Source organism: Coregonus lavaretus (genome assembly GCF_964263955.1).
Source record: "Coregonus lavaretus genome assembly, contig: HAP1_SCAFFOLD_2792, whole genome shotgun sequence".
NCBI lineage: Eukaryota > Metazoa > Chordata > Actinopteri > Salmoniformes > Salmonidae > Coregonus > Coregonus lavaretus.
In genome coordinates this window covers 43,527-67,827 of record NW_028165707.1, presented here as the reverse complement: position 1 = coordinate 67,827, position 24,301 = coordinate 43,527, and the positions used below count along the sequence as shown (strand labels likewise).

The window sequence follows — 24,301 nt, the reverse complement described above, 5'->3', positions numbered from 1 at the left end:
CGGTCAGAGCCCAGGTCTGACAGAACCTGTGCAGATGATCTAGATGCTGCTGTAACCCCTCCTAAGTGGGAGACAGTTGCACCAGGTCATCTGCGTACAGCAGACACTTGATTTCAGTGTTGTGTAGGGTGAGACCAGGTGCTGCCGATTCTTCTAATGTTTTTGCCAATTCATAGAGGTTAAATAGTGTTGCACTTATTGGGCAGCCCTGTTTCACTCCACGTCCCTGAGAGAAGAAGTCTCGGCTTGTTGCCGATTTTAAGTTGTTTTTAGTGTACATTGATTTAATAACATCATATGTTTTCCCTCCAATACCACTTACTATTCGTTTGTAATAAAATACCTTAGTGCAAAATTGAATCAAATGCTTTCTTGAAGTCTACAAAACACGAGTAGATTTTGCCTTTGTTTTGGTTGACTTGTTTGTCAATTAGAGTGTGGAGGGTGTAAATGTGCTCTCTCTCTCTCTCTCTCTCAATTCAATTTCAATTTAAGGGCTTTATTGGCATGGGAAACGTATGTTAACATTGTCAAAGCAAGTGAAGTAGGTAGTAAACAAAAGAGAAAAAAACTATAAATATTAACAGTAAACATTACACTCAGAAGTTCCAAAAGAATAAAGACATTTCAAATGTCATATTACGTCTATATACAGTGTTGTAACGATGGGCAAATAGTTCAAAATTCTTTGTGGGTCTGTCTAATCTGAGGGATTCCACCTCATTTTGTGGGCAGTGCCTACGGCGGCCTCTCTCAATAGCAAGGCTATGCTCACTGAGTCTGTATATGGTCAAAGCTACACTCTCACTCACACACTCTCATACTTTTTATACTGGCCCCACGTGGGAATCGAACCCACAACCCTGGTGTTGCAAGCGCCATGCCATACCAACTGAGACACACTAGGCTCTAAATAACAGCGATGGTGTTTATTTCCAATCTCTCTCTCTCTCTCTCTCTCTCTCTCTCTCTCTCTCTCTCTCTCTCTCTCTCTCTCTCTCTCTCTCTCTCTCTCTCTCTCTCTCTCTCTCTCTGATGGTATTAACATCCCCCATTTTCCTTTGTCTTGTCAGATGTCTCCATGGTTACTGCAACTGTGTCAAAGACTCTGAACCCTCAGAAGGACCAGCCAGCAAAGTGCAAAGGTAAAGACCAGGGCCCCGTTTCCTGATAGCGATGGAACTTAAGCTTACTAGTTTTTTAACGATGTATCGTTTTTATAATGGCCGAAGATGTCAAAAATTACAGACAGTGTAGCCTACAAATAGAAGTAAATTGACTGAACATGAAATTGATTTCAATATGATTGAAATATAGGCCTATACAGCCTACTGGATTTATTTTCTAATGCAGTCATCTCGGTTTTCAGTTGAAGCATATTTTTATCCTTCGCTTGTTGATTTGCAAAGATATTGGCAACTTTGTATTTGTAGTCAACTTCCTGCCGAAGTTATCGTCAGTCACAGAGACACAGATAAACAGCTTGATTCTATGTTTAGCGGATGTCTTCTGTGTAGAAAGTGACGCGGAAGGGCAAAAAAGAATCTAACGATGCATTTAGCTGTCTGATATCAGTGGAGTTTTCTGGTTGAATCACCCTTCTTTCCACCCAATTTTGTTTTTATGTGATGACGTTGAATCAACATCTCTCTCTCTCTCTCTCTCTCTCTCTCTCTCTCTCTCTCTCTCTCTCTCTCTCTCTCTCTCTGATGTCTCTATATTTGCAGCTGGGAAAAATCGCTTGGCTACATTCTTGAAATCCCTTGTGTGCAGAAAAACGAAGGCATAATGCATAGGTAAGAGAGGAGAATGTTCCAACTCAGAGAATGTTAAAGCTGATGACTGAAGTTTGTTTGACACACAGTATTACATGATTCTAACAATGATACCTTTTTGTATTTTTTCAGCTCCTGACGTTTTCCTTGCTAACAAGTGACCTCTGCAATTTTACAAATATTTTCTGAAATTCATTCTCATGCTTTCCCTTGTTTTCTATATCGATTTCTATATTAAATTCTTCAAGCATTATAAAATAATAAAAATAATTTTAGCATCAAATGTTTGTGTGTGCACATTGTTTTTAAGGGTCAGGTCAAGACCAATTCTTTGTTCTGTGTTTTGCTAGAGAGAAACTGTATGGATATTAGCCCAGATTCCTAACCTCTAGATTTGCCAAGACTTTCAAAAAAAATTTGTCACCAGCCTTAGATTCTCAACAATTATTTTGTCGCATTAGACTTGAAAGATATGCTAAGAGAATTGAGCGTGCCAGAGAAAATGGTCTCTCATGGTCTCTAATGTATCCACAGTTTTGTACTCAAAGCATTCTTTCTCTCTTTAGATTGTCACAGATGGTTGTGGCCATAGAGCTCGCCAGTTTGTAGTCCTAAAAACTGGAAATGAAACCTCATTCACAGATAGGGGTCTACCTGTGCCCTCCCACCTGCCATTTGCCCTCCCACTCACAAGTGCCCTTTTGGTGGTATATTTATACTTTTTTGTATACAGTTTTTGCCATTGTTGTTCTAAACCCACTGTCCGCAAGTTGTCGTCAAGTTCCCCACACCCCACCCCCACCCCATCCATGGTTGGTTGCGCCTGTTTCCCAGTCTGCCCTGTATGGAGATTGCACCCGTCCAGTATCCAAACATGCATGGCTTGAGATGTATATATATCTATCTCTCTCTCTCTCCCCCCCCCCCACCCCCCCTCTCGCCCTCTCTCTCTCGCCCTCCCTCTCTCTCTCGGCCTCTCTCTGTCTCTGTGCATGCCAATACATCAGCTTAATGGAGATACAAGTCAAATGCCTATATGTCAGCATGAATACATATTCAAACACATATTCTCAGCTGGATAATGCTGTGGGATAGTGCCCTCTAGTTCAGGATGTGATCAATAATCCAGTCATTGCACAGTCTATTAAAGTAGGTGTATATAGAAATCAGCCACAGGGCTGTCTGCCTCACAGACATTCTGAGTACGTACCGTATGTTATTGAGAAATAGGTTCTGGGGGATCCTTGCCAATTGGATGAGGAGACAAAGAAAGGAGACCAGGAAAAGAGACTAGGAAAGAAAGTCAGCTCCCATTGCTGGGACACATCACGAGACATGAACCCTGATGTCAAACATACTCTTAGATGGCTGTTCTCTCTCCATACAAGCTGTGAGGGTCGCATGAAAGCTCAGCTGAAATGAACAGGATCAGATATGCCCCCGGTTGCCAGATTGAAGGTTGCCAGATTGACTTAAATGTAAAATAATGGGCTAAAGCTAAATGCAGACAAATGGGAGTTCAGAAAGACAGAAATAACCTTCTTGGGTGAAAAACTAACATGTGAAGGTGTTCAGACAGACCAGAGCAAAGTGACCGCCATCAAGAACATGCCACTGCCTACCGATCAAGAGGACATACAAAGGTTCTTAGGGATGGTTAACTATGTGGGCTAATTTGTACCTAATCTGGCAACTCACACTAGTCAGATGAGAAGTCTACTGTGTAAAACTACAGAGTGGTGTTGGAACAGTAATCATCAGAAAGAGTTTTGAGGAGCTCAAGGCATTGATCATTGTGAGGACAACAATGACTAGATGATGTTCTAATACTGTTATTGCATCAAATGGTTGTTTTCTGCAGCAGAAAAGGGTTCTTAGAAACTCTCATGTGTCTGTTAACACTGACAGTAGATTAACGATGCCTTTGGTGATAAAACCTACAGAATGCATTCCATAGAATGAGTTGGTGTAATGAGGTACCAGGGAGAGATGGCTGGGCTATGGATAATGATGAGAGGAAGCTTGTTTTGGAGGCTAAACTCTGATTTCCATACAGTAAGAACAGTCTTCATAGCAAATGATTTCTGGCTTGGGGATACTCCTTTCTAATATATCAAGTCTCACCTTTTGACTCATTCCATACATCTGTTATTTGTCATGTAGACTAAGAGGGTGTATCTTTGCTATAAAAGATCTTTAGTATTCTTTGTGTCAAGACTGTTGGGTCGACCAGCCTCAACTTATTACCTTATTGATACGTTTTGAATAAAGTCATATCCTGATTGGTGATTGACCCTGTCTCTCCTCATTATTGATTAGAATGTCCACTACATCATGCATGCTCCACTACTGAGGTTCTATGATAAAAAGCTCAAAACCTCAATCTCAGCAGATGCCTCTAAAGCAGGTTAAGGTGCAGTGTTGTTACAGCAGTATGGCACTAGATGGCGCCCAGTTGCATATGCCTCCAGGGCTCTGCCAACTTCTGAGTGGAACTATGCTCAGATTGAGAAAGAGGCATTGGCACTGTCATATGCATGTGAGAAATGCAGTGTGTTTATCTGTGGTAAAACAGTGTGGGATGAAACAGATCATCAACCTTAAGTTACTATTGCAAGGAAGGGTCTAACACACACACCACCAAGAGAACAGGGACTGTTTCTAAAACTTCAGAAATATGACTTGCAACTCGAGTACAGGCCAGGGAAAGAATTGTTAGTGACAGACACATTGTCCAGAGCTTTTGACAGCTCAGAACCAAACCAGATATATATGAGCAGGACGAGACCATACATGTAAACCTTATCAGAGAGAGTTGCCCACTCTCAGATGAAATGTGGACAGTTATTTCACGTGCTACTGCAGAAGATGAGTGTTTTCAAAAGGTGAGTCAAGCCATAACATGCAGGTAGTCTGTACAAGCTATACCATACCCTTATGGTCAATACAGGGATGAGCTATCTGGACTTGATGGAATTCTGTTTAAGGGTTCAAGAATTGTGATACCAAGTGTGTTACAGAAAAACATTCTGATCAAAATACACAAGGACCATCTAGGGATGGAAAAGTCAAAACGAGGTGCTAAAGCAGTGTTATTCTGGCCCAAGATGAATGCTGATATAGAGCAGATAGTCAGAGCCTGTATACAATACCAGTCAAAAGTTTGGATACCTTCACTACTGGTCAAAAGTTTTAGAACACCTACTCATTCAAGGGTTTTCCTTTATTTGACTATTTCCTACATTGTAGAATAATAGTGAAGACATCTAAACTATGAAATAACACATGGAATCATGTAGTAAAAGTGTTCAATCAAATCAAAATATATTTTAGATTTTGGATTCTTCAAAGTAGCCACCCTTTGCCTTGACAGCTTTGCACACTCTTGGCATTCTCTCAAACCGCTTCATGAGGAATGTTTTTCCAACAGTCTTGAAGGAGTTCCCACATATGCTGAGCACTTGTTGGCTGCTTTTCCTTCACTCTGCGGTCCAACTCATCACAAACCATCTCAATTGGGTTGAGGTCGGGTGATTGTGGAGGCCAGGTCATCTGATGCAGCACTCCATCACTCTCATTCTTGGTCAAATAGCCCTTACACAGCCTGGAGGTGTGTTGGGTCATTGTCCTGTTGAAAAAACAAATGATAGTCCCACTAAGCCCAAACCAGATGGGATGGCGTATCGCTGCAGAATGCTGTGGTAGCCATGCTGGTTAAGTGTGCCTTGAATTCTAAAGACAGTGTCATAAGTAAAGTACCCCCACACCATCACACCATCTACTCCGTGCTCCACGGTGGGAACCACACATGTGGATATCATCCGTTCACCTACTCTGTGTCTCACAAAGACACTGCGCTTGGAACCCAAAATATCAAATTTGGACTCATCAGACCAAAGGACAGATTTCCACCGGTCTAATGTCCATTGCTTGTGTTTCTTGGCCCAAGCAAGTCTCTTCTTCTTATTGGTGTCCTTTAGTAGTGGTTTCTTTGCAGCAATTTGACCATGAAGGCCTGATTCTCCTCTGAACAGTTGATGTTGGGATGTGTCTGTTACTTGAACTCTGTAAAGCATTTATTTGGGCTGCAATCTGAGGTGCAGTTAACTCTAATGAACTTATCCTCTGCAGCAGAGGTAACTCTGGGTCTTCCTTTTCTATGGCGGTCCTCATGAGAGCCAGTTTCATCATAGCGCTTGATGGTTTTTGCGACTGCACTTGAAGAAACGTTCAAAGGTCTTGAAATGTTCCGTATTGACTGACCATGTCTTAAAGTAATGATGGACTGTCATTGCTCTTTGCTTATTTGAGCTCTTCTTGCCATAATATGGACTTGGTCTTTTACCAAATAGGGCTATCTTCTGTATACCACCCCTCCCTTGTCACAACACAACTGATTGGCTCAAACGCATTAAGATGGAAAGAAATTCCACAAATTAACTTTTAAGAAAGAACATCTGTTATTTGAAATGCATTCCAGGTGACTACCTCATGAAGCTGGTTGAGAGAATGCCAAGAGTGTGCAAATCTATCATCAAGGCAAAGGGTGGCTATTTGAAGAATCTCAAATATAAAATATATTTTGATTTGTTTAACACTTATTTGGTTACTACATGATTCCATATGTGTTGTTTCATAGTTTTGATGTCTTCACTGTTATTCTACAATGTAGAAAATAGTACAAATAAAGAAAAACCTTTGAATGAGTAGGTGTTCTAAAACTGCCTTATTGCTATTAACGTACCAACGTAATTAGAGCAGTAAAATAAATGTTTTGTATACGGTCTGATATACCACGGCTGTCGGCCAATCAGCATTCAGGGCTTGAACTACCCAGTTTATCAATATATTTACACTCCAGACTCCTACATCATCGTCCTAATATTTATATATTTCTTAATTCCATTCCTTTACTTTTTAGATGTGTGTATTGTTAGTTATTACTGCACTGTTGGAGCCAGGAACACAAGCATTTCGCTACACCTACAATAACATCTGCTAACTATGTGTATGCGACCAATAATTTGATTTGATTTTTGAAAGTGTTACATCATTCTCAATCCACGTTGCGTTGTGGCTAAGAACAGCCCTTAGCTGTGGTAGTGTATATTGGCCATATACCACACCTCCTCAGGCCTTATTGCTTAATTATAACACATTAGTGTATTATAAGGCATTATAAAGGTCATTAAAATAATTATACATATGTTCTTCATAGAAACTGTTATCCTTTATATATTCTAACAACTCACATTTTAAGATTCATTATTTCATTTGTTCCATGTTAAGGACTGTAACCTAGGAACAAAACTATTTGACTCCCTCTTCCTTTTGCATGCAGTTCCTCTCTCTCTTCCTCCATTCCTCTAACCCCTCCCTCCCTCCTTTTAACCCCACCCCTCTGGCAGAACCAGGAAGTCCCTCCCCTCCCACAAACTCTCTTCTGAGGAAACGAAACTGATCTGAGTCTCTGTGTCGTCTGTCTGTGTGAGAGTGAACAACCGTCCAAATGGCTCAGCAAGGAGTTCTGCTCGACCAGGACCAGTTCTGTTGTTCTGTCTGTCTGGATCTACTGAAGGAGCCGGTCACCATCCCCTGTGGACACAGTTACTGTAGGAGCTGTATTGAGGACTGCTGGGATCAGGATGTTCTGAAAGGGGTCTATAGCTGTCCTCAGTGCAGAGAGACCTTCACTCCAAGGCCTAATCTGAGGAAAAATAACATGTTGGCTGAAGTGGTGGAGAAACTGAAGAAGACAGGACTCCAGGCTGCTCCCCCTCCTGCTCTGTGCTATGCTGGACCTGGAGATGTGGCGTGTGATTTCTGCACTGGAACCAGAAAGCAGAAAGCCCTCATGTCCTGTTTGGTGTGTCTGGCCTCTTACTGTGAGACTCACCTCCAATCTCACTATGAATCTCCTGCTTTCAAGAAGCACAAGCTGGTCAAAGCCACCGCACAACTAGAGGAGAAGATCTGCTCTCATCATGACAAACTGCTGGAGGTTTTCTGTCGTACCGATCAGCAGTGTATCTGTTATCTGTGTACAATGGATGAACATAAAGGCCATGATACAGTGTCAGCTGCAGCAGAGAGGACTGAGAAACAGGTAAGACCAGAACTACTTGTTGGTGACTGTCTGATAAACAAATAATTAAAGATACAGTAGGAACTATGGCTGTTTGAATATGAGATCATTCAAATGATATCGATCCACGGCAGAACAAATATGAACACAAACCTTGATTATATAGATGTGTTAACCCAGATTCTCCAAATGTATCACCATTTTCTAAAGTCAAACACCATTATCATTCGTTATCAAACACCCAATCAGCTCCCCTGTTTTGTGCACTGTTAAAACTATAATCATTCACATAACAACTTAATTATATAATTTCACACAGACACTTCCTCAACATTTTAATCCCTATCTTCAATGTGCCCTATGTCCCATTACTATACTATTGATCTAGTGGACAAATAAAGCTTGATAGCTCATTGAAGAGTGATTCTCCACAGAGGCAGCTGGGGATGAGTCAGCAGAAAGTCCAGCAGAGATTCCAGGAGAGAGAGAAGGACCTGAAGGAGCTCCAACAGGCTGTGGAGTGTCTCAAGGTGAGTATTGTTGACCAGAGGAGACACACCATTTCACTTCTCTCCTCCAGTCAGAGAGAGAGAGAGATGCCCCTATCCAATCCCACTGGCTCCACTGTTGGGAACAGGCTGTCTGGACCCCTTTCAGAGAATAGACTGCTTAATGTAACCGGCAGGATATGAACCCGGGTCTACTGAGGAGAGAAACCAACATCTTGACTGTTTCACCAAGAGGTCATTCCCCATTAGGCTGACACTGATTTGGATGTCGCAAGAGGGGTTACCTCATCACATAACCTTGAGTAACCATGAAAGACTCAAGTCCCCTATACATTAAATGGAGCTCTCTCTCAATTTAATTCAAAGGGCTTTATTGGCATGGGAAACATATATGTTTACATTGCGAAAGCAAGTGAAATAGATAATAAACAATCAGAAATTAAAAGCACCATTGAAAGGAGTGATTTCTGGGGTAGCGTTAAGTGTAGAAGTGGAGCAATTAAGGTTGAAGACTGCTGGTGTTTGTGATTCCCGCCGTTTGGTGCAACACAGACCCGGTGGTGAGCGTGGTGAAACAGAGGAGTCAGTCCTTTTGAGTTATGAGTCTTTAACAGAGAAAGTCATGTTATGATATATCAGTTATCTTGATTCGAGCTTTTGTGGCAAATCCATGAATTCAGGTGCAAGGTTTATGGTCATTTCGCAGCAGTTTGTGGGAGGGAAATTCCAAGATGTTTTATGTGTGTGGAAGAGAATGGGATAAAGGATTGTTCTGGTGAATAAAGTTTGTGCCGAATTCACTGTGCTGTTTCAGGTGCAACATTTATGGTCATGTTGCAGCAGTTTGTAGGAGGGAGATTCCAAGATGTGGGAAGTGTGCAGGAGGGCATGGGATAGAGGTTTGTGTAGTTTCGGTGGATAAAGTTGTGTGTGTCAACTGTTGGGATGCCCATGTTGCTGGGGATTGGAAGTGTCCGGTGCGAGAGAGGCAGGTTGAGGTGGCTAGAGTCAGAGTAGTGCAGAAGGTGTCGTATGCTGAGGCAGTGAAGAAAGTAGAGGATGGGTCAAGGGTGAGAGATCCTGAGAGGATCCCTGTGAGTAGTAGATCTGTGCCAGCACAGAGGGATAGGCCAACGAGTGATATATGCTTCAGTAAAGTTAGCTTCTTAGAGTTCATAGCAATGGTTATCAACTGTACCGCAGAAATGGAACGTAAATCACAGAAAATAGATGTTGTGGTGGCAGCTGCAGAGAAGTATTTGGCCATACAAGATTAGACTTCAGAAGAGTTACAGGGTGTGTTGAGTGGTGGTGTCCCGTCTTCCCAGGCCGTTGGCATGGTGCAGGAGCAGATAGGGTCAAAGTAGTGGAATGGGGTAGTGGCTATTTAATGAGTGTAGGGTTAGTTGGAAGGGTGTTTTTTTTATTATTATAATTTCCCCTTTTCCCATTTTGTATCACATAGTAAACTGGATTTATATTATAGTCCAGTAGGGGCGGTAATGCAACATATTGGATACCAACCGCCGTTAAACTCCAAAGAAGAAGAAATGTTACGTTACGCTATGTACAGTGTTGTAACGATGACTCTGTCTCTCTCATTCCATCACTTTTGCGGTAGTTGGTTGTGTGGGTCTCTGGTTATGAATGGGGTGCTGACAGATAATCATTGATGGATATTTATAGAGCTCTGATCAGGACGACAATTGATTATGAGTGTATATTTTATGGAACAGCGGCAAAGACAGAATCCAGTATATAGCTTTAAGGATATGTATTGGTGCATTTAAATCAACATCTGTATGTGCCTTACTGGTGGAGGCAGGAGAGATGCCTTTGTATGTACGGCGTAAAAAATGGTCATTATCTTATTGGGTTGAAAGGCTGTGAGGTTGAGCATCCCACTGCTACTGTTCTAGATGACTGTTGGGAATATACTAGTAGACAAGGCAGTGGTTTTGGTTGGACAGTTAGAAAGCTTGCTGATGAGAGTGGTTTGAGGGAGTTGGAGGTTGGCCCTTCTGTGGTGATAGGGGATGTTCCTCCATGGTTACTCCCAGACCCTGTTGTTGATCTAACCTTGGTAGAGAAAAGGAAAGATTGGTCAGAAGTCAGTGATATAGTGAAACTGGTTAACAATTACATTGGTAGAAGATTTTATGCTTTTTTACCGCTTTTCACAGATGGATCCAAGGACCCAGATAGTCGGCTCACAGGAGCAGGCGTTTACGTTCCTGAATTTGATGTGCAGATATGTAGAAGACTAACAGATGAACTGTCAGTATACTCAGTTGAACTGAAGGTATTAATGTTATTATGGAGAATTGAGAGAATGGGTTTAGTAGTGAGATTCTGCTGGGTCCCAGCACATTCGGGTGTGGAAGGGAATGAAATTTTAGACCAGTTAGCTAAAAGAGCTTTGAAACGAGATATAATTGATATTAATGTTCCACTGGGTAGAGGTGAGGCCAAATGTAAGATCAGAGCCATTTTGATAGATGTGTGGCAGAAGAGATGGTACTCTGAGCACAAGGGCCGGCATTTATATGAATAGTTGACAGTTTTACAGAAAGGTCGATGGACCAAGATTCAAAAATCAGATTAGGAAGGAAGATGTGGTGTTTACTAGATTGCGCTTAGGACATTGTACATTGAACTCGTAATTTCATCTGGTTGGCAAGCATGGGAATGGTTTGTGTCTGGGGGGTACGGTCGATGAAACGGTGGAGCATGTGTTGTTATATTGTTGTAAGTATGTTGAAGAGAGGGAAAGATTGAAGTGTAGGGTCATTGAGGTTGGATGGGGTTGGGGGGGTTGGAAGGGATTTTGGGGATGGGGGAGGGTCTATTAGAAGTTAGTAGGGCTCTTCTTTATTTTCTCAGAAGTACTGAGTTAGGTAGGAGGATTTAGAAATGTTGGAAACCGTGATTGACCACACACTCCAGCACAGTAGGTGGCGGCATGCACTTAATAAGTTATTGCCACGCTTTCACAGAGGCCTAGTTTACATTTACATGTGAGTCATTTAGCAGACGCTCTTATTCAGAACGACTAGGGTTAAGTGCCTAAATCTGTCGATGTACAAGGGTACAGATTTCTCACCTAGTCGGCTCGGGGATTCGAACCACCCACCTTTCGATTACTGCCCAACGCTCTTAACCGCTAGATTAAGAGTGTCTGCTAAATGACTCACGTAAACTAAATGTAAACAATCCACAAAAAGGCAAATGGTCGTAGATAAATGGTAAACTGGTTAAATAAAAGACTGCTCTTAGAACTTTCAGACTGCCATTGTTTTGGGGAAATAGGGACATGTCTGTCTATTTCACCAATTATGTCAAATATATGTATTAATTTTAATGGTTTAAAGTTCTACATCATTTTAATCAAGATAACCTATTATTTCTAATGATGTAAGTTTGGGCAGCGTATTGCTGGTAGTTAAAACGTCCCAAAAACAACATGTACTCCTGGAGCTCTGAGGTCGTCCCATTGTTTCCTTTAGGGGAAATATAGGTATGTCTCTTTATTTCACAAAATATCTCACAATGGTATATTTCAAGTCAGACTCCATTTTAATCAGGATAATCTCCTCTTTCTAATGACATCAGGTTGAGCAGTGTACTCTGCTGTCATCGATCGCTAGACCAGAAATAGTCAGAAGTTTAAAATAATTCCTACTTCCTGGTAATGCAGATATAAGCACACTTGGCACCATCGAGGTGTGGATGTTTACTTTCTACACCAGTTGTTATTTATTACTTATTTTTTTCTGTTTCGTCCTAAGAACAGATTGTAGTGGTAAAATAAAAAGGTAGACATTTTTTGGTGCCATTTAGGGAAAATTGAATTCTAAGGATCATTCCAGTCAGAAGAGGCTCAGTGATGGTTCGCTTCAAATCATTTACTTTGGCCTCAGGCTAGTGTTCCAGCTCAGCCAATGCTCTTTGGCCGTTTTACAGCCTTAAGTGCATTTTGACTTGTTCTGTTGTCCAGCCTACTAGGACTCAGGGGGCAGAGGCTGGGAGGAGAGTAGAGCAGGGTCAAGTGGTGGTGGTACCAGGAAGGAGGAGAGTAGTGCAGGGTCAAGTGGTGGTGGTACCAGGAGGGAGGAGAGTAGAGCAGGGTCAAGTGGTGGTGGTACCAGGAAGGAGGAGAGTAGTGCAGGGTCAAGTGGTGGTGGTACCAGGAGGGAGGAGAGTAGAGCAGGGTCAAGTGGTGGTGGTACCAGGAAGGAGGAGAGTAGAGCAGGGTCAAGTGGTGGTGGTACCAGGAAGGAGGAGAGTAGAGCAGGGTCAAGTGGTGGTGGTACCAGGAAGGAGGAGAGTAGAGCAGGGTCAAGTGGTGGTGGTGGTACCAGGAGGGAGGAGAGTAGAGCAGGGCCAAGTGGTGGTGGTACCAGGAAGGAGGAGAGTAGAGCAGGGTCAAGTGGTGGTGGTACCAGGAAGGAGGAGAGTAGAGCAGGGTCAAGTGGTGGTGGTACCAGGAGGGAGGAGAGTAGAGCAGGGTCAAGTGGTGGTGGTACCAGGAGGGAGGAGAGTAGAGCAGGGTCAAGTGGTGGTGGTACCAGGAGGGAGGAGAGTAGAGCAGGGTCAAGTGGTGGTGGTACCAGGAGGGAGGAGAGTAGAGCAGGGTCAAGTGGTGGTGGTACCAGGAGGGAGGAGAGTAGAGCAGGGTCAAGTGGTGGTGGTACCAGGAGGGAGGAGAGTAGAGCAGGGTCAAGTGGTGGTGGTACCAGGAGGGAGGAGAGTAGAGCAGGGTCAAGTGGTGGTGGTACCAGGAGGGAGGAGAGTAGAGCAGGGTCAAGTGGTGGTGGTACCAGGAGGGAGGAGAGTAGAGCAGGGTCAAGTGGTGGTGGTACCAGGAGGGAGGAGAGTAGAGCAGGGTCAAGTGGTGGTGGTACCAGGAGGGAGGAGAGTAGAGCAGGGTCAAGTGGTGGTGGTACCAGGAAGGAGGAGAGTAGTCAATGGCCAAGTGGTGGTGCGCAGGCCGTGGAGAAAGCGGTGGTGGGGATGGTTGCAGCTGGGCTACATGAGCTGAGGCAGGTTTCTGTAGTAACAGAGACTCCGGTGGGCGAAGGCTTGGTGGGCTCATCCCAGGAAATATTGCCTGTCATTGGGGAAGAGGCTCTGATCAGGGGGGAAGTGCAGTCAGGCTGAGGGCCCAGTATATACGGTGAGAGAACTTTCTAGGTTCCTGATGGAGACTAAAGGGGAAAAAGAAGGTTCTGCTGGAGTCTTATTTGATTGATCCTGGAAGGTTTGTAAGGTAAGTACAACACGTGATGAAGAATGAGGGGTTTAGTGTCCTCTCACCCAGGAAGCGGTATAGGCTGAGAAAATGGGTCATGGCTTCTTAAGGGCATGTCTTCAGAATCTGCTTAAATGGATGTTTTTTTCTGGCATGGCGGCTTTATGGGCTTCTCTACTGGTTTCTGATTGTGGTGATTTCCCTCCCACCTCTTATGGAGATTTCACGGTTAGACTTCCTTAACATGAATGCCGGCAAAGACTGGGGGAATATGTCAAACAAAAACATTTAAATGCCATGGCAGAAATCTTAGTGCAGGGGTAGCAAAAGAGGTGTGTAAGGGTAGGTTGTTAGTGTTTAGAGCCCAAATAATGACCTTGTCTTTGCTTTCATAAATGTGTTTGCACCTGGTCCTCTGTAGCTCAGCTGGTAGAGCACGGCGCTTGTAACGCCAGGGTAGTGGGTTCGATCCCCGGGACCACCCATACACAAAAAAAAAATATATATATATATGCACGCATGACTGTAAGTCGCTTTGGATAAAAGCGTCTGCAAAATGGCACATTATATTATATTATAGTACAGGGCTCAGTTCTCTGTTTCACCAGAGGGGTTGGAAAAACAGAGAGGGGAAACCAAGAAAATCCCTTGTTTTACGTTTGTCTGATGGGTGGGTAACTTCTGTTGTGGGGAGATGAGGGAGCCTGATGGGCGGGTAACTTCTGTTGTGGGGAGATGAGGGAGCCTGATGGGTGGGTAACTTCTGTTGTGGGGAGATGAGGGAACCTGATGGGTGGGTAACTTCTGTTGTGGGGAGATGAGGGAGCCTGATGGGTGGGTAACTTCTGTTGTGGGGGAGAGGAGGGAGCCTGATGGGTGGGTAACTTCTGTTGTGGGGAGATGAGGGAGCCTGATGGGTGGGTAACTTCTGTTGTGGGGAGATGAGGGAGCCTGATGGGTGGGTAACTTCTGTTGTGGGGGAGATGAGGGAGCCTGATGGGTGGGTAACTTCTGTTGTGGGGAGATGAGGGAGCCTGATGGGTGGGTAACTTCTGTTGTGGGGAGATGAGGGAGCCTGATGGGTGGGTAACTTCTGTTGTGGGGGAGATGAGGGAGCCTGATGGGTGGGTAACTTCTGTTGTGGGGAGATGAGGGAGCCTGATGGGTGGGTAACTTCTGTTGTGGGGGAGATGAGGGAGCCTGATGGGTGGGTAACTTCTGTTGTGGGGAGATGAGGGAGCCTGATGGGCGGGTAACTTCTGTTGTGGGGAGATGAGGGAGCCTGATGGGTGGGTAACTTCTGTTGTGGGGCTAGATGAGGGAGCCTGATGGGTGGGTAACTTCTGTTGTGGGGAGATGAGGGAGCCTGATGGGCGGGTAACTTCTGTTGTGGGGAGATGAGGGAGCCTGATGGGTGGGTAACTTCTGTTGTGAGGAGATGAGTCTGTGGAGTTGTACTCTGATTTATAGAGGGCAGAATTCTGTGGTCTCTGTAGATCAATTGGTAGAGCATGGCGCTTGTAACGCCAGGGTAGTGGGTTCGATCCCCGGGACCATATGTAAAAATGTATGCACATGACTGTAAGTCGCTTTGGATAAAATCGTCTGCTAAATGGCATATTATTATTATCCTGGGTTTTCTCAGGTTCTGCTCACAGACCTTTCCAAACTCTCTCTGTCACAGAGAAATCAAATAGACATTTCCCTGGCCTTTCACAAACTCTCAGCTGCTGTCTCTCAGACGGTCTGCCTGTGGATTTTTATAAAAAGTTCTGGGGAATTATTGGACAGGACGTGTGTTGCGTGAGTGCGTCGGGGTGGGGGAGCTGTTGCTAAGCTGTAGACGGGAGGCTTTGACTCTCCTGCCCAAAATAGGGATTTGAGCGACATAAAGAACTGGAGGCCTGTGGCATTGCTCTGTTTGGACTATAAGGTCTTTACCAAGGTCCTCGTTAACAGACTCAAGTCTCACCTGGACTCTATTGTACAGAAGGACCAAACCTACTGTGTACCAGGACGCTCAAACACAGACAATCTGTTCATAATCAGGAGAAAGCCTTTGATAGGGTGGACCATGAATATCTGTTCAATGTGTTGTTTTGGTTGTGGGGAGAATTTTGTGGCCTGTGTTCAAATGTTAAATAAATAAATATAAATAATATACCATTTAGCAGACGGAGGTGGGCTGGAGGGAACCAGCATGTGCTCTGTTGAGGAGGGCTGGTGGTTTGGGGCTGGATCAGCAGCTCTTCATCATGCGGCAGGAGAGACTCAATACAGCAGGGGTCTCTGATTTCTATGCTGCAGTACTGAGGGCTGGAGCAGCCTGAGGAGGGGCCACCACCGTTTCCACCACTGCAAGTGACAGCAGAGACTGGGGACTGGCAGGAGAGTCTGGAGGACTTACTGACTTTTAATACTCTGAGCTTAGTGGGAGTGAAGGGGCATCAGTGGCAGGGGGTTGTGGGGGCTGAGAGCATGGCAGGGTATAGGTGGAGGGTGCTCTATAAGCTCCCAGTGCTGGAAAGGTCAGGGGTCGTCCAGTGGAGGGTATTACATGGAGCCCTGGACACCAATAGCTGGTTGGCTCGTGTTGACCTGGGAGTTGGGGAGGGGTGTCCGTTTTCTGCAATGACAGACTGTTCATCATGTTTTTTCTGTGTTGCCAGGGTAATGCCATTACTGTTGACGCCTTAGGGTTGAGTTTGAGTTGTACAAAATGATCAACAGTGTGGAGATGTTTCAGGAGATATGGGGGCTCAGGGGGGCTGTCTGTACGGCTGGAGAGGAGGGGTTGGATGGACGGTTGGAATGTGGTGCTGGTTGGTGTATTGTACTGTGGTGTTGGGTACTGGATAATGTGATTGTGTGGAGGTTGTGGTGGCACGCAATGTGCTTTTAGGGGTGGGGGTGGGGGTGTTAGTGTAATGAGGATGGCTCATTAAAGTAAGACAAGTCAGTCTCTCTCTCTCTCTTAACAGCGCTCTGCACAGGCAGCAGTGGAGGACAGTGATAAGATCTTTACTGAGCTGATCCGCTCCATTGAGAGAAAGCGCTCTGAGGTGAAGGAGCTGATCAGAGCCCAAGAGAAGGCTCAAGTGAGTCAAGCTGAAGGACTCCTGGAGCAACTGGAGCAGGAGATAGCTGAGCTGAGGAAGAGAAGCACTGAGCTGGAGCAGCTCTCACACACAGAGGATCACATCCATTTCCTCCAGGTAACTCAACTGCCTTGATACATGTGATATGAAACTAAAACTCAATGTGAAACTCTCAATCATTTGGTTCTGTTCTCTCTCTCTCTCTCTCTCTCCAGAGTTATCAGTCTCTCTCCAGTACCAGTGTATCTTCAGACTTACCCAGCATCGTTGTCCGTCCTCTTCAGTACTTTGGAGATGTGAGTAAGACTGTGTCTGAACTGAGAGAGAAACTAGAAGACGTCCTTAAAGGAGAATGGACCAAGATCTCCACTACAGGTGTGTTGAAAATAATAAGAACATCAACTTTAGACCATTGAAAGTTCCCTACTAGTCATATACATGTGGAATATGGTGTGATGATAACATTCCCTCTCTCTGTGAATGTGTTTGTGTGTCTGTAGTGAATATAGTGGATGTTGTACTGCCTCCAGAGCCCAAGACCAGAGAACAGTTCTTACAATGTGAGTCTCTTTATTCTGAAGTAACTAACAGTCTCTTTTTACTGACACTCCTAACAATCCCTCTAGAAATATATAGCAATAGTAGATCTAATCAAAGACTGGGTATCTATCTGACTCCTCATATTTCTCTGATTTGATCTCTGCTGTGCTCTAATCAAAGACAGGGTAGATACAGTATCTGACTTAACTTATTGTTCTAACTCCCCTCATTGGTCTCTGCTCTGCTCTTCTTCCAGATTCCTGTCAGCTCACACTGGACCCAAACACAGCAGGCACACACCTCTCTCTGTCTGAAGGGAACAGAAAGGTGACACGTACAGGCCAAGTCCAACCATATCCTGTTAATCCAGACAGATTCACCAAGTGGTGCCAGGTTCTGTGTAGAGAGGGTCTGTCTGGACGCTGTTACTGGGAGGTGGAGTGGAGTGGGAACTGGGTTTATACAGCAGTCTCATATAAAGACATCAGCAGAACAGAGACAGATGGTGCATTTGGAGAGAATAACAAGTCCTGGAGTTTACTGTGTTATAGTGGTAGTTATTTGTTCAAACACAATAATGTTGTGACTAAAGTATCAGGCCCTCAGTCCTCCAGAGTAGGAGTGGACCTGGATCACAAGGCAGGTACTCTGTCCTTCTACAGTGTCTCTGACACAATGACCCTCCTCCACAGAGTCCAGACCACATTCACTCAGCCCCTCTATCCTGGGTTTTATCTCTATAATGGTACTGCTGAGCTGGTTAAACTGTAGTAGGGTCCACATAGATACTAGTCATGCTGGTGTAGTCTATAGCTGAGCTGGTTAAACTGTAGTAGGGTCCACATAGATACTAGTCATGCTGGTGTAGTCTATAGCTGAGCTGGTTAAACTGTAGTAGGGTCCACATAGATACTAGTCATGCTGGTGTAGTCTATATCTGAGCTGGTTAAACTGTAGTAGGGTCCACATAGATACTAGTCATGCTGGTGTAGTCTATAGCTGAGCTGGTTAAACTGTAGTAGGGTCCACATAGATACTAGTTATGCTGGTGGTGATGGTCCGCAGATAAAAATGCTGAATTTCTGTACAATTATTTTTGTCTGACTGATTTAATCTTCAGAGTGTAATTAAAACGTAATAACATATTTTTATCAAATGCAATGTTTTAATTGGCTACATTTACATTAATCATGATGTATGCTGTTAATGTATGTTGGTTGTCATTCAAACCATTGACATGTTTTCTCAATTGGTTCTCTGTCTCAATGTAATTTTCCTCAGTATCATGGAACAGGTAGTGTTACTTACTTGCTAATTGAACTATATGGGCCGGTTTCCCGGACACAGATGAAGCCTAGTCCTAGACTAAAAAGCATGTTCAATGGAGATGTCCGGGAAACCGACCCTAAGTTTGGCATCTTTTATTCTCCCATACTGCTCAGTCAAGCAACATTAAACGTGTCCAGCAGGTGGTGCTATTAACCAAACAATAAAAACAGCAGATATCTTGACTTGTCACTCAGTATATCAGTAATGTTCAGAATTGTACTTTAATATCATTGGAGATTGATGGTCTTTTTTTTTTTTTTGTTAAGACCCATTGAACTGGGTCACATTCTAAATGGTCACTTGTATTGATAGTCCATACTGGGCCTAACTGGGGTTAACCATACTGGAGGGTTTCTTTCTGCACACATATTCCCTCATCTCCAGAACTTTACCTGATGTCCTCTCTCTCTCTCTCTCTCTCTCTCTCTCTCTCTCTCTCTTTCTCTCTCTCTCTCTCTCTCTCTCTCTCTGTGTGTGTCTCTCTCTCTCTCTCTCTCTCTCTCTCTCTCTCTCTCTCTCTCTCTCTCTCTCTCTCTCTCTCTCTCTCTCTCTGACTCTGTCTCTGACTCTGTGTCTCTCTCTCTCTCTGTCTCTCTCTCTCTCTCTCTCTCTCTCTCTCTCTCTCTCTCTGACTCTGTCTCTGACTCTGTGTCTCTCTCTCTCTCTGACTCTGTCTCTCTCTCTCTCTCTCTCTCTCTCTCTCCCATCAAACCGTATAGAAAGCAGACAACCTCAATATGGTTCCATTCCTGTAGTTATCAGGACACATGGGGTGTGGAACTATTATCTCCTTTCTAAGTGTGAACTTGTCCACTTCCCTTCATGTATTTAAAAGGAAATGACTGGTATATGTAAACTCCCTCTACCCCATGCCAACATCAATCCAATGCTGTACAATTAATTCTATAGCTTAACATGGGAAATGCTCACTGCCTCCCATAAGAGTCATTGAAGCGTTGGATGAGATAGGACCCTGCCTTCACCAGGGGATATTTGTTGGACCCGTCACAACAGGTGAGGAGGGCCTCATCCTCCAGCTGCCCAAAGAAAGCCAGGGACTGCCTTGTGCTCCAGTCTCCAGCAGGGGGCAGCAAAACCCTATAGACCTGAAAGGGAATGTGAGGAGTAAAAACATTTACATTTACATTTTAGTCATTTAGCAGACGCTCTTAACCAGAGCGACTTACAGGAGCAATTAGGGTTAAGTGCCTTGCTCAAGGGCACATTAACGTCATTTAGCAGACGCTCTTAGCCAGAGCGACTCACAAATTGGTGCGTTCACCCTATAGCCAGTGGGATAACCACTTTACAATTTGGGGGGGGGGGGGTTAGAAGGAATACTAAGGTGAATTTACATTGATGTTTCCATAGAGACCTGAGTCGTATTCACTATGCACCAAACTGAAGATAATTAGCTGAAAGTCATCATTAACACTATACTGAGTGTAGCCTATGGATATAATATATTATCATATAATATAATACAAATGATCTTGGACATCGTTCAGTAATTGAGTCATGTAGGGGATGGATGATCTTGGACATCGTTCAGTAATTGAGTCATGTAGGGGATGGATGATCTTGGACATCGTTCAGTAATTGAGTCATGTAGGGGATGGATGATCTTGGACATCGTTCAGTTCTTGCTCTGACGGGTCTGAGTTTGTGTGAGGAGCGTGTTTTTCTTTCAGAGGTTGTGATGATTGGTTGTGGTAGGAAGTTCCTGTTGTCAGACTGGAGGAGATGATGGTCAAACTGGAGGCAGACTGTTGGGTTCTTCTCTCAATCAGGGGTCAGAGGTTGAGGGTTCAGTGTGCTGATGCATAGCTGCTGTATCATGTGGGACTTTATACATCTCAATTTGAATTGAAATTCCAGCCTGTAAACTCAGTGTCATTTTCCCCCTTAATGGCCCCATACAGACTCAGGTTGTACCACTGATATACAAAGCATTTGACACAACGGTTGGGTCAATATTTTGTTCCAAACAACTGTTGTGTTAAATGCGTTGTACAACCTGAGAGGGTATGTGGACAATATGTGTTTGTTTTCAGGTTGAAGTTGCCCTCCATCCAGCCGCCCTCAAGAGTAGGAGTGAGGAGAATTCTATCAACTCATGTGTTTACAGACATGTTACTTCAGTATGATCCTATGAACCAATCTGAAGTCAGATGTGTCTTCTACATAAAACATTACATTTCATTGATAGGACCATGGGAAAGGTGTGTCCCCATAAACCATGTTATAAACTGATTGTCCTCATAAACCATATTAACAAGTATCTGTGTGTGTGTGTGTGTGTGTGTGTGTGTGTGTGTGTGTGTGTGTGTGTGTGTGTGTGTGTGTGTGTGTGTGTGTGTGTGTGTGTGTGTGTGTGTGTGTGTGTGTGTGTGTGTGAGAACAGTTAATGTACTATATGAAAAAGTACCTGATTAAATAAAAACACATTTTATGAAACCCTTGACTAAGACTGTTGAATCCCTCCCTGATAGTCAAAATATCATGAGAGAAACATATTGTTCCTTCATAGACCGACTGCTTTGTGAGGTTCAACCAACCTTTTGTTGGTGTATTCATATTCTCAGAAAGGGGGACATTGGTGAATCTCAATAGATAAGGCCTAAAATATATACTAACTCTATATGCTGTGGTCTACATCCTGGGGTTTACCCAGGACATCCTCCAGTATTACTACCATCACCACAGCAGCTAGATAACTGTGGTCTACATCCTGGGGTTTACCCAGGACATCCTCCAGTATTACTACCATCACCACAGCAGCTAGATAACTGTGGTCTACATCCTGGGGTTTACCCAGGACATCCTCCAGTATTACTACCATCACCACAGCAGCTAGATAACTGTGGTCTACATCCTGGGGTTTACCCAGGACATCCTCCAGTATTACTACCATCACCACAGCAGCTAGATAACTGTGGTCTACATCCTGGGGTTTACCCAGGACATCCTCCAGTATTACTACCATCACCACAGCAGCTAGATAACTGTGGTCTACATCCTGGGGTTTACCCAGGACATCCTCCAGTATTACTACCATCACCACAGCAGCTAGATAACTGTGGTCTACATCCTGGGGTTTACCCAGGACATCCTCCAGTATTACTACCATCACCACAGCAGCTAGATAACTGTGGTCTACATCCTGGGGTTTACCCAGGACATCCTCCAGTATTACTACCATCACCACAGCAGCTAGATAACTGTGGTCTACATCCTGGGGTTTACCCAGGACATCCTCCAGTATTACTACCATCACCACAGCAGCTAGATAACTGTGGTCTACATCCTGGGGTTTACCCAGGACATCCTCCAGTATTACTACTATCACCACAGCAGCTAGATAACTGTGGTCTACATCCTGGGGTTTACCCAGGACATCCTCCAGTATTACTACCATCACCACAGCAGCTAGATAACTGTGGTCTACATCCTGGGGTTTACCCAGGACATCCTCCAGTATTACTACCATCACCACAGCAGCTAGATAACTGTGGTCTACATCCTGGGTATCCTGCCTATGCAAAGTACTCTGGTCAGATGAGACTAAAATTGAACTTTTTGGCCATGAAGGAAAACACAATGTCTGGCGCAAACCCAACACCTCTCATCACCCCGAGAACACCATCCGTTTTTCATCGGCAGGGACTGGGAAACTGGTCAGAATTGAAGTTTTGATGGATGGCGCTAAATACAGGGAAATTCTTGAGGGAAACCTGTTTCAGTCTTCCAGAGATTTGAGACTAGGACGGAGGTTCACCTTCCAGCAGGAAAATGACCCTAAGCATACTGCTAAAGCAACACTTGAGTGGTTTAAGGGGAAGCATTTAAATGTCTTGGAATGGCCTAGTCAAAGCCCAGACCTCAATCCAATTGAGAATCTGTGGTATGACTTAAAGATTGCTGTACACCAGCGGAACCCATCTAACTTGAAGGAGCTGGAGCAGTTTTGCCTTGAAGAATGGGCAACAATCCCAGTGGCTAGATGTGCCAAATTTATAGAGACATACCCCAAGAGACTTGCAGCTGTAATTGCTGCAAAAGGTGGCTCTACAAAGTATTGACTTTGGGGGGGTGAATAGTTATGCACGCTCAAGTGTTGTGTTTATTTGTCTTATTTCTTGTTTGTTTCACAAAAAAAATGATTTTGCATCTTCAAAGTGGTAGGCATGTTGTGTAAATCAAATGATACAAACCCACAAAAACTCAATTTTAATTCCAGGTTGTAAGGCAACAAAATAGGAAAAATGCCAAGGGGGTTGAACACTTTCGCAAGCCACTGTATAGCATGTGTCAAAGAAGTCAAGTTGGGAATCACTATGTAAAATTCTGCAAACATCTTTAATCCATCATGTGACACCTGTCCTTGTTCTCATCACATAAAGGGCTGTGAAAACAATGAACACAATATATTTTGGGATGTAAACCAGAAATATGAATCACTGATGATCCATACTGTTCTGATCTAATGAGATGGATGTAGGGTCTTCTGGGCCTTTCCCAGTCATGGAGGACAGAAACATGCAGCTGTGCACCTCACTGAAGACCACTACTGAATTGGGGGTAGGGAGGATATTGTGTCAGTAAATACATTTATGACAGGTTAGGGTTAGGCAGGATATTCCATGTCAGACTCAAACGTTACTAGTTCTAGTGAGGCAGAACTATCATAGTTTTAGTAAGTGAGACAGTTGTTTTGCTATTCCACTACTTGTCATCCTGATGGGTAGTGCTGGGAGCCATTGACCTGTGTGTTCCTCAGGCAGCAGCAGGTGTCTTCTACAGGGGCTGGGTAGGGTGGTCTGGCTGGGAGCCTCTTCTACAGGGCTGGGTAGGGTGGTCTGGCTGGGAGCCTCTTCTACAGGGGCTGGGTAGGGTGATCTGGCTGGGAGCCTCTTCTACAGGGCTGGGTAGGGTGATCTGGCTGGGAGCCTCTTCTACAGGGCTGGGTAGGGTGGTCTGGCTGGGAGCCTCTTCTACAGGGCTGGGTAGGGTGGTCTGGCTGGGAGCCTCTTCTACAGGGGCTGGGTAGGGTGATCTGGCTGGGAGCCTCTTCTACAGGGCTGGGTAGGGTGGTCTGGCTGGGAGCCTCTTCTACAGGGCTGGGTAGGGCGGTCTGGCTGGGAGCCTCTTCTACAGGGCTGGGTAGGGTGGTCTGGCTGGGAGCCTCTTCTACAGGGCTGGGTAGGGTGGTCTGGCTGGGAGCCTCTTCTACAGGGCTGGGTAGGGTGGTCTGGCTGGGAGCCTCTTCTACAGGGCTGGGTAGGGTGGTCTGGCTGGGAGCCTCTTCTACAGGGCTGGGTAGGGTGGTCTGGCTGGGAGCCTCTTCTACAGGGCTGGGTAGGGTGGTCTGGCTGGCTGGGAGCCTCTTCTACAGGGGCTGGGTAGGGTGGTCTGGCTGGGAGCCTCTTCTACAGGGGCTGGGCAGGGTGATCTGGCTGGGAGCCTCTTCTACAGGGGCTGGGTAGGGTGATCTGGCTGGGAGCCTCTTCTACAGGGCTGGGTAGGGTGGTCTGGCTGGGAGCCTCTTCTATAGGGGCTGGGTAGGGTGATCTGGCTGGGAGCCTCTTCTACAGGGGCTGGGTAGGGTGATCTGGCTGGGAGCCTCTTCTACAGGGCTGGGTAGGGTGGTCTGGCTGGGAGCCTCTTCTACAGGGGCTGGGTAGGGTGATCTGGCTGGGAGCCTCTTCTACAGG

The 24,301-nt window shown here is 44.8% G+C and overlaps 1 protein-coding gene across 1 annotated transcript; it reads left to right on the top strand.

Annotated features, from left to right (window-relative positions):
* The first annotated feature begins 7,233 nt into the window (after positions 1 to 7,233).
* Positions 7,234 to 18,768, top strand: LOC311115568 (tripartite motif-containing protein 16-like). The gene is made up of 6 exons (XM_084190716.1): positions 7,234 to 7,881; positions 8,295 to 8,390; positions 16,602 to 16,835; positions 16,934 to 17,093; positions 17,219 to 17,278; positions 17,515 to 18,768. Exons 1-6 carry the CDS (start codon positions 7,285 to 7,287, stop codon positions 18,027 to 18,029), a joined length of 1,662 nt encoding a protein of 553 aa, XP_084046842.1. The 5' UTR covers positions 7,234 to 7,284; the 3' UTR covers positions 18,030 to 18,768.
* The last annotated feature ends 5,533 nt before the right edge of the window (positions 18,769 to 24,301 follow it).